The 11,205-nt window shown below is 37.4% G+C and overlaps 1 protein-coding gene and 1 long non-coding RNA gene across 2 annotated transcripts in view; one reads left to right on the top strand and one right to left on the bottom strand.

Moving 5' to 3' along the window:
* Positions 1-11,205, bottom strand: part of LOC139106409 (atrial natriuretic peptide receptor 1-like) — a 73,685-nt gene that overhangs the window by 17,018 nt on the left and 45,462 nt on the right. Inside the window, exons 15-16 of the mRNA XM_070663167.1 lie at positions 8,028-8,104; positions 7,702-7,793 (exon numbers count right to left, since the gene is read on the bottom strand). Coding sequence (XP_070519268.1) covers positions 7,702-7,793; positions 8,028-8,104 — 169 coding nt within the window. The remainder of the gene's footprint in view (positions 1-7,701; positions 7,794-8,027; positions 8,105-11,205) is intronic.
* LOC139106804 (uncharacterized) overlaps positions 13-11,205 on the top strand; it is a 29,411-nt gene continuing 18,218 nt past the window's right edge. The window contains exons 1-2 of the long non-coding RNA XR_011546426.1: positions 13-103; positions 221-260. This is a non-coding gene — a long non-coding RNA (uncharacterized lncRNA). The remainder of the gene's footprint in view (positions 104-220; positions 261-11,205) is intronic.

Genomic DNA, 11,205 nt, shown 5'->3' with positions numbered 1-11,205 from the left:
CGCGATCGCGAGTTTCCAGTGCGCGGAAGGAGGGCTCGTCACGTCCCATCCGAGAGGATGAGCAGGCCAAGGAGGCATCCTGCATCAGCGGAGCAACTCTTAGGTGAGCATAAATTTCTTTTATAAAATCTTTATTAAATAAAGACTTTAACTTTTTTTTTTATAAATTTTTAAAACTAATATACATGTCTAAATTGATATATTTCTTTTTATGTTTCAGCCAACGCCAGAATTCAACAACTCCGCTGCCATGCAGATTGGTAAGTCGTATAATTTTTTGTTTGTTCTAATTTATATAAAATGTAACGAGTAGGCATCCGTCTAAAATTGCTTAATGTTTCGCAACGATTCGTTATACGGTTAATAAAAATATCGACTACAAGAAACCCACGTTAAACAGACGCGTTAAGATTTCATCATTTACTTTCGTAAAAGAATGAAGGGAATGGGTTCCGGTAGCGAGGGTCTAGTTCTCGGGTTTAGTAGGGAAGATTGACATAACACGCATTCTGAGGATAATAGAAAGGGACGTGAAAATCGACATTCGGCAGAGTACCACTTAGTCGGTGTCAAACGTCAGCTATCGACGTTTCGGGCGAATTTCACCAGATAAAATAACAGCATTCTTTTGAGAGAAATGTTCGCCACTGTTTGCAATAAAAGTTGCATGCATATATCGTTTTGTTCTTGATATACTCAGAGTTATTACGCGGCTGAAAATAGTCGAGGACTATTAATCAATAAGTACAATTGGCCTTCGCGGTTATTAATTATTTTTAAGCAACACGAAAACATAAAAAATATATAATGTGATTATTTTTTATTTAGTCGATTTTCGTGATACATATTAAAAAATTACGTAGGTAAAGAATTTAATTTTAAAGAATAAGTATTGTTTCGAAAAACTTACATAAAATTATATGTCACGTTCGCGATTCACGATTTACTGAAATTCATCAAGTTATAGATAAGAAGCTTATCTCTAAAAGCGAGACTAAAAGGTACGCCGCGGAAAGATCATGTCCGTTTTATAGGTTTTATCTGTGTTGCGAAAAGCTTTCGAAAGACTATATAAATCGGTTTTCTATCTGTACAATAACGTGCGCACCATTTACTAAAAATTAGCAATTTGTTCAATATTGGGAGGTTGAGGAATATGAAAAGAATAAAAGTCGATAAGATATTTTTACTCTTTTATAGGTTTGTTCTAATTTATTCTAATAAATTTATAAGTTATAATTTTATGATTGCTGTATATTTATTAAATTATAACTTTCAGTTGGAAATTTAATTTGGAAATATCAGTATTTTTTAATTATTTGATAAACAGTGATATAATTGTTTATTAATAACTTTTTCAAGTGCATAAAAATGAGCTCGTGCATAATCAGATTAATATTCAGGTTATTGAACAAAATTTATAGTACATAAAATACGCGCGCTTTATTAATAATTAGGAAATTAAGAGGATTTAAACGTCAACGGGTTAATTTGTTGAACACGTTAATTACTCATGTTACTGAGCGCTCCGGTAATAAGCTTTTTACTCGACTTCACTCAAGTGGCGAAATTTGGCTTCGCATGCAAAACTCTTCTGAGAATAATTTCACGAAATTTATGCAAACACCTCTTTTTTAATATCTTTAAAATAATTGCTCACGCAAGATTTTTTTTCTCTTCTAATTTTTTAATCCCCTTTTTATAAAGAGAGATTCAATTTTTTTTCTTTTTCTATTTAATACGCTTTAGCATCGTTTTAGCATTTGTAATAATTTAATGTTTGTTCCCTAAAACAATTGGTCTCTTGCAAAAATATTATATTATTTAAAATCAATTAATAATATGCAATATTGGCAAAGTAAACAATTTAATTAAAATAATTCTGTAAGACGGTTTCTATGCCAATGATTTGATTCAATTCCTTTCATTTAAATGTAATAGGATTACGTATATAAAATAGTATAACTTGTAAGAGTATCGTCGTGCTTAGAGAAAATAAAAAATTTAACGCAAACGTCTTCGCAGGTAAATAAATCTAGGTAGGGACGAAAAAAAGCTTCAACTCGCAAGTCGTGACTAAAATGATAAGCAAATTCTTCTACCACGCTCGTAGTACGGTCGTGTAATTTATGAAATGGAAAATTTTGCGAGAAATTTTTTTTTTCCCTTACGAAATAATATTTGACCCTTACATTAAATGTTTCAACTAACCGTATCTTACGGTTGCGGACAATGTTCTGAATACCGAAATAGCGGCGGCAAGATTGAAACGCGAAAAGCTCGAGCAGTCGGCACTTTACAAGCAAAATTGAACGTGACTGTAATTTTACTTATTTACGGCGTTATAATTTTCGAAACAATGACGAGGAGAAAAGTTTATTTCTTTTTCAATAATTCTGTTGCACAATCACATTATATAACTGGTCTCGAAAGGTTCGGAGCACTTGCGTTTCACTTTGCGACCTTAATATCGAACTGGGAGCTTTCGCGGACCTGTTTACGTAATTCTCTTACAAAATATCGAACGTAATTATCTCGGCCGATCTAATTCTCGACTTGCAGCGCGCAGCGCACGTGCGCTAACGACGACGTTAGGGCCTTCGGAGCGCGTAGCGAAATACACGTGCGCGTAGTTGTGTAGAGAGTCACGCCACATAATCGTCTTTCAAAGAGATGCGATAACTACGTTAACTTCGGAGAGATTGACGTGCCATGCTTTAAAATGAAAACGCGAATGCCATTATTCTAAAGTAATTTTATGATAACGATACTCTCCGTCAATAGTAACGACATCAAAATTTTCTATCGACGCGAAATTTTTCAATTCTGTTACTTTACCGCTAAAAGAATTTAATGCGATATCGAAAATTTAGCCGACAGAAAAGGTGAAATTTAAATGAAAAAATATTTGTTAACATTAAATCTTTTTTTTTTTTTCTTTTTTTCTTTAAACGAGAAATATCGGATTGAACTGTTAAAAATGAACCGGACAAATACTACGGGTGAAAACCCGTGTGTTTCCACTAATAAAAGCGAAGCCGATCGTTAGCCGTGACAGTTTCGAAGTTATAACTTGTCGATAAAGACAGCGCGAACAATATGTGCTCTATGATATATGAAAGGGACAAAATGACGTCGTATGATAGCGAATAAAGTGTATGCAGAGTGCATACATGCCAATGAATCAAGTTTTCCACTTCGCACGGCTATCTTTAGACCGCGATACTGCCACTAGTTTATTATTATTTTCACGTTATAAAAGATACGTAGCGGCAAACAAAATCAGATATTTTCTGAAATAAATTTTTTCAATCTTTAAAAAAGGAATTTCAATCTGATTGTAGACGGCTCAATATTTCACGAAGTTATGAAATATCTTCGAGATCGATTTTATGGCTTGAAAATAATAAGGGAGACGAGTTTATAGTAAACCCTTCTTTGTGATATTAAATATTTCTCGCGCGTACGCCTTCATAAAATGCGATGTGATTTATAATATTATACTGACGCGAGTCGTGCATAAGATATTAAGGGCTGAATGTTTCAAATTCACGGTAAGCCATATACCAACAGGTAACCTCACGCGTCTTTATTCGGAAAGGGAGATAACGATAGACTTGTGTTTATTCGATAAGTTCGCTAAGAAGTTGGAAGCAACTCCTAAGACTTCTTACGCGGAAGTATATCGACTTGCAATTAGAGGAATCGTGTGGCGTCGAGGCATTATATAAAGTTCTCAAAAACGCGCGTGACTTCTTTCGGAAACAATGTCATCGTGTAACTTCTCGTAAGCGCCTTAGTAGCGACACAATTTTCATTAACTTTAGATAATTTACTGTACTTTGTACAGTTTTTACAATGAGTAAGAGAAAGATTCTATTCAAGTGCGTAACGTAATTTTTTTTTATGCATGTCTTTTGTCTTACTTTTACTACGTCTACTATTTTCTCTTTAACCGCAAACACTCTCCTAATTTTTTTTTTCAATGACTTTATCTGTCAAGCTTCGAAATTAATTTTAATTTATTAAAATTATGAGAATTTTTTTTTCGCCTCTGTTCCGTCTCTTCCGTCTTTCTGGTTTTTGGTCTTGTTCCATTGCGTTAGTAATTTAATATATAAGTGAAACGAAAGGGATATAAATGTGCTCCGCGTCAGGCAAAAAATATAATGAAAAGAGCAACAGAGCGTGCGCGTATAAAATTATCGCTGACGCGAGATTCCGCGTGGTTTTGATAATTTTCGATATTCCCGATCAAAGAAATTGTTTTGTCGCTTAGATTTTTTTTTTACTGAACGGCGAATTTTTTGTGACCTTAATCTCGCTGCAGAAAAGGCACGTAACGGTTTTATGGAACATCCGCGATCTCGAGAGAGCCGTCCCGATAGTAAAAATTCCTATAAACGACGATGCTATCTTCGCGAGTTCAGTATCCGTCGTGCCGATGAACGGACAAATCTCGACGACGAGCGCTATCGTTCGCTTTAATCTCGCCGCTGTCAATCGTGCTATTTGTTGCAACATCGAACGCCGAAACTGCTCAATGCCTCCTACGTGCCGCATGCGCATCCGATGCGTTTATACATTGGCATTCATTCGCGGTGCGCAATGACGTACTTCACTCGAATACCCGTGTAAAATGCGTTTTTACGCGCTTCAAACGCGAGACCGTTGCGGAATCCTCGTAATATCACGCGAGCGTGATTTTACGTTGCGGAAAACTGGACTGAAAAATGCACGCATGGGAAAACTCATATAAAACGTTTCTGAAATATATGAGTATTAAAAAAAAAAAAAAAAATATTCTACGTTGAATATTAAAGGGTATTCACAGTTTATTTCTCAATTATTAATTTTAAATAACGCGGTTACTCCGTTTCCGTGTGGACTCCGCCTGGAGTTAGTTTGCGTGCGTTCAGCCGTTGAAAACGGTTCATTACTTAAAATTCTGTTCGTGCATTACGCGGGAAACAATACGCTCGCTGCCGGTGCAAATAAGATTTCGTCGTACATTGAGGCATTTTGCAACGTTATCCTAACGTTCTCGTGCACCGAGATTAATTTGCGAAAATTGAGAAATACAAACTTGCGATAAATTTTTATTATCGTAGCGTCTTATTTAGTGAAATCGCTCAACTTCGCGATAATCGATACGCTGAATGAACTTTGTATAAACAATTATTCGCGGATATTTAGGAATGATACGTATTATAGAATACGTTCGTGCAATATTCTGTAAATAGCTCTGACGTTAATTAACAAAAAGTTTAGGGACGGCAAGCTTTATTTAGTTCGAACACATGATGCAATATAAATAAAATAGATCGTCAGCTATTTTCCCGTTCTTAAATACAACAATAACGGATCTATAAAGAGATACAATAATAAAAGCGATTGACAAAATCCCTCTTAAGTAAATATTAATAATACTGTCTATCTTTAAGCTCTTGAGAAATCCAATATCTCAGATTAAATAGGTATTCTTAATTGAATAAAAGAAATATTTTGTTTCAACATCGCGTACATGTCTTACAATTAGCTAATAAGCTTTGGAAAGTTTAAAGGGATCGTCGTGTGGCGCAGTGTTAGTCGTATATCTCCGGAAGTCCGTGATGCTGTTGTAGCTTTAGGACTTTAATGAACAGTACGTACATCAAATGTACAGCCCGAATAGAACAGATTTGAATATAAATCCTTACCGGATAGCGGAGCATTGTAAGTTACGATTTAACAAAAATTGAAATAATATATATGTATATTGAATATTAAATTTAACATTAAATGTGTCACGTGTGTAGCATTGAAAGAATTAAATGTAAAATATAAATGTAGATGTTAAAATATAATTGATTTCTCTCGTGGTAGGTATTTCCATAAAAAATAAAAAAAAAATAAAATTTTATAACTAGGTAAAAATAGCAATTGTACATTTGTATTGTTATTTTACGTGTAATATAATACATTTTATCTATATTGAAACGCAACAGCTCCGGTAACGATTTTTATACAAATGTGCCTCTCGAATCCGCAAAATTTTCACAAAAGTCAATCACCGGGTGCCACGTCGCGCCGGTCCAATTCGCGAGCCATACCGGTGCTATCGCCGAAAATAAAAATAAAAATTGCCGAGCACTTCGATAAAACTACGTCGAAGTTAAATGAGATCGGAAGCTCTCGATCAAACGCGGCGACGAGCCGTCAATCGAAACAGCCGTCCGTCGAAGGTATTGAACGAATGTCGGATTCAATCGCTTTCCTATGAGATTGAAGAATTCTTATTTAGATTCCAACCCGCGGCACGGAAGCGTGATGAGAAAAATTATGCGTATAGAAATTATGCAAAGCAGCGATCTCATTTTCTTGCGCCAAGCTCTTTTTTTTTCTCTCTCTTTCTCTCGTTTTTTTTTTCTATTCTCGATTCACATTTTCTCGCGAGATCACCGCTGGCTTTTATTAGACGATCGAAAATGTAAATCTTGTCGTCTCTTCTAGGCGATACGCTCGTTTTTAGTTTGTATCTTTTCTGGACGAGATAATCTTGCGGATGATTTAGTTGCAAATTTGTATTTCCGAGAAGAGCCAGTGGCGCTTCTCACGAGTCAGCGCAATTTTCCTTGAAGAAAAAGTCTATCGATTGCTCCGATGATCAATCGCCGATTTCTTTTTTTTCCCCCCAATTTATTCTGCTCTTCGAGTCTCTCGCTGCCGTCTTTTCTGCTTATTACTCGGTTTTTTCGTTTCTTCGAAACGCGCTCAGCCGTCCGGAAGCCATTCTCTTTTCACGCGCAGTTATTGACCTACTGAATTACCCGTGTGCTTGGACTCGACGATGTAGTCTTTCTCGGGGGTCGGGATGATGCACTACGCCCGGAAAGTCGACAACTATGCCAATATCTAACTGGAAAGAGACGGAAAAGAAAGAGAGCGAGGGTGGGTGGGAGAAAGAAGGTGACTGCCCGTCTTGGCGATATAAGAAAAAGAAATACCCGTAGAGATATCACGAGAGCTTTGCTCTCGGCGACGCTTTATGTCGACTTCCACAATGGCGCGTACAATTTGCCGCGTTGAATACGAACGACGTTGTTCCACGCCATATACCAGGGAGTTTCAGCCAGTCCTCTCTCAATTCGACCTGAATCTTACGTTTCTCGTTATTTCCCTTCGTGCCGAATAACGCGGCCGCGTTTAGCGCTGCAATTATATATATATGATCATCCGTTGATTCCGACGTCAGGAGAAAATCGTCGTCGTTATCGACATTTCCGACACGCCGGCACTTCGACGCGAAACGTAACAGCGAATCCGCTAGAAATTCGACGAGACGGAAATAACGCCAGGCGGGAACAATACCTCGACGACGCAGTTAATGCATTCGCCTGATAGTTTGCACGTTATTCGCGAGTTTTACAGCCCCTCCTCGAGGTTTATCGTTATTCCAGCGAGCCATATGCGCAGCTTTTTTTTTTCTATCGCAATCCCGATACCCGCGCGACTGAACGCCTCGCGTCACAACGCGGGCTTTTACCTTAATGAGAGAATGGGTCATTAAAATTTGCTCGGGGTTCTGTTTTAAGTTCACTGTCAAGCTATATCGCAGTCTCAACGTCGACGCGAGCGTAATTTGCGATTAGAAAACGCGATCTGCAAATCGGATCATAATCACGCTAACGGTGTGAAATTCTCGGTAAAAAAATTACTCACTTATTAATTTTACGAATCGTCTGCTTCAGCGCGGGAAAATCTGGCCGGTCCGCCGCGTCTTGCGCCCAGCATCGTCTCATTAGAGTAGCCACCTGTAAAACGAGATTTAGTAATCTTGTAAATTTACTATTTTTTCTTCGTAATCATTAAAAAAAAAAAATTAACAATATGTAAAAATAATATGTCGATAGGCCTGAAAATTTTACGTTAAAATATTGGTGACGATTCTAAAAAACAACGCGCTTATTACGTTACACACATACAAATATTGCATAAATCGCGAACGCGCGACGGTGCATTTGAACAAATTTGTCAGTAATATTTACCTCCTCTTCCACGGAAGTTTCGTCAATCGCGGGCCTTAACGGCGAGCCTCCACCTCTTCTGACACCCTCCACTATTTCTGCAACAGAGACGAAGCGTGTCGCGTTGTTCAATCAAAGTTCACAGGGCAATCTGTAAAGGCATCTTCTCGTAGAGAAGAAGAAAAATGAAAAAGAGTGAGCGCGCGCGGAAAATAATCCGCCCGCTGGGCGTAAAAGTATCGATTCAAACGCGGCCGCTATTACGGGATGTGATAACGTGGTGAGAGACAATCGACATAACGCCACGAGGCATTCCGCAATTACTCAGAATTGGAGCGTCCGCACGCAATCGCGCGAAACTAGTTTTATCCACGGCTCAGTGGAGCAGTCCGCGCTTACGTCAGACAGGCGATGTCCGCCTAGCGCGAGGTTACTCTTCTTTGCCGGCCTGTCGGCGTTCTGCCGTCTGCGTATCATTTCAAAGAACCACCGACTGCAAAATTTCCGTTGACCGTTTGATCTTCTCCGGTGCAATTGTCGTCCATATCGATTTATTGCATCGCGTCTAACCCGATATAAAAATCTCGCAGTAAGATATATATATATTCCCAGACTGACGCAGATACCTCGCGGCATTAACAAACCGTGAAATTATCTGTCTGTACGTAGATCCGTTTCATCGGGAATAATTTTTATTTCCGTCAGAGATAAGGGGAGGGACAAAGGGGGAGGGGAAAAAGGACGAGTCGGCTCTGCGACTGTATTTAAATGCCTTCTCTTTGTTTACGTAAGCATATTTTATTTCGTACTCTTGCGACATAAATTTCTTTTTACGAGAATTATACTCGAGTATGAGTTGACGGTCATAACGGCTAATGGGGAATCTGGCGGAATCGTCAGCTGGATGAAATTGTAAAAAGTAATGGCATTTTTTTTTGCGGCCGCTGGAGACCGTGTAATCATTGATAATGCGATTTATATTTCAATCGCATGTATGTCGGTTTTATCACGGATAAAAATCATGCTAGAACGGGATGAAGATCTACTTACATAACACACTTACATTCATGCGGAAATTTACCTCGGTCTAACGCTGACATATCCGTTCTACGTAATCGCAGAATTAGTTAAACAGTTTTTCGATGTAAATGTCATGAGAAATATTACGAGAAACGAATTGAAGTAGATCGACAAAGGGATGTAAGCGCATTGGTGACGGAACATTCAGTTTTCCTTTACAACTAATGCATATAGAGAAGCGGATATAGAGTTTTCTCATAACCGTAGCAGTAATATAAAAAAAAAATCTCATTAGTCGATTGTCAGAATATGCGTGAAACGCGAGCTAGCTCTTACAATTAAAACGCGATTTAAAGTAATACATTTATTAAAAATTACGTTTATTTAATATTTTTACTCTCTCCGTTTTAAGTAACAACTTTTCCTCAATCTTATTCCTTCTCTTTTATGTTTTTATAATTTTATTTAAAATTTTATACGCGACAAGAAAAACCAAGATACATCGAGTTATAGAATTAAATGAAAATACGTAAAAGATTTCGATTTGAATGATATTTCGCAGCCCACGCGCAAAGGAAATTTTTGCAAGTATTTCAAAATCTTCGAATAGATTCTAGTTTGATTTCTCTGTATCATATATCATATTTATATTATATTCCTGAAACTTTTAAAATAAAAAATACCGCTACGCTAGTGACGCAGTTTCTATTAAAATAAAAAGAATGCGAGCAAATGTCGAAAAATATCAACAAATTGCAACGCCGACTAAGAGCATGTCGATCTTTATTAAAAATAATATAAAAGTTTATTGAAATTCGCGAAAAAAATTTCAAAGCAATTTTTATACAATTCTATTTTCATTGCTATCTAGTGTTGCATATTTATCAAATTCCTTGCTGGCAATAAAATCAGCGTTAATTTAAGTCGCCCTTTGCGCGAAAATGTCACAAAGCCTTCTAATGTTATTTAAAATAAATAGAGGATTATTAATAGGTGTTGTATTCCGACGTATTCTCAGAAAACGGTAATGTAAGCGCCGCTTATCGCGTAATGACGGCGTATCGAATTCGAGCGTGGCCACGGAAAACTGAATCCACCGCGTCGCGCGTCAAGGATAACGCACACGTACTGTGCCTGTAGAGATCCTCGAGGAACAGATTGCAGGACTCGCAGTTGAGAGTGCAGTGAGGCCTACGGACCTCGAGAAGGGGGCTAACAGCCCTTCTGGGACTCGCCCCGCCGTCGGGGCTTGGTCCAGGTATCTGTGGCAAAGTCAGGCTGCTCGTGCTCGAAGCGTTACTCCTTTCCGCCATTCCGTCTTCGTCCACGAAGAGGCTGGCCGTCGATTAAGAGAAGGCCAAACTGTCTCGCCGGACAGCCCTTAAAAAATTCACCGTCGCGATTCGTTTCTTTCTTCATCTTCCCTTCTCTCTCTCTCTCTTACACGCGCGTATTGCACTTCCGGCGAGTCGACATACTCGATGTGATTTATTAAATAGATGAGATTTTATTTATAACGCGCGGACATTTCTAAATTTAAAATGATTACGCGATCACGGTTGATCGTACCACGCGAAAAAAAGCTCCTCGGGCATTGTGACACACGTATTGTGGCGAAGAGGGAAAAATTTGAATAAAGATAGACGCACAGATAGGGACGGGACATTTATTATACTTTTCATAGGATATCCCGAAAGCGGATATAGAAAATTTAGGGAGAATCACGCATCTTCTGATTTATCAAGAACGAATAAAATACGAATACGTGACACGTCACGTTTTTGTATGACAAAAATTTAATCAAATATATTATTTTTAACCACATTAATTTAATTTCAAAGCGTGTATAGAATTATATTTTCTAGGTATTAATTATGCAAATGTTTAATTCTGATTTACTACGTATTGAGATCGCATAATCTATCCATATAATATTGTAATTTAGAGTATAACATTTTCTTTAAAACTGTAATTTAATAATATTTAATTGGAAATATAAGGTTTCGTGTTGAAATTTAAATTGTTCAAATATTGATACGCAACTGTATATCACGTTTCTCTGTAATTAATTGTGTTATATTAACACACATAATAACGCGTATTTTATTACGTTTACCTCGGATCTGGTGTAACAAGTATTTTATACAGAATTAATTTTCATTTACCATTAAACATGCGA

This window comes from Cardiocondyla obscurior, linkage group LG01, assembly GCF_019399895.1.
Source record: "Cardiocondyla obscurior isolate alpha-2009 linkage group LG01, Cobs3.1, whole genome shotgun sequence".
NCBI classification, from domain to species: Eukaryota; Metazoa; Arthropoda; class Insecta; order Hymenoptera; family Formicidae; genus Cardiocondyla; species Cardiocondyla obscurior.
The sequence above is the reverse complement of the archived record's forward strand: the minus strand, read 5'-3'. Positions and strand labels throughout refer to the sequence as shown.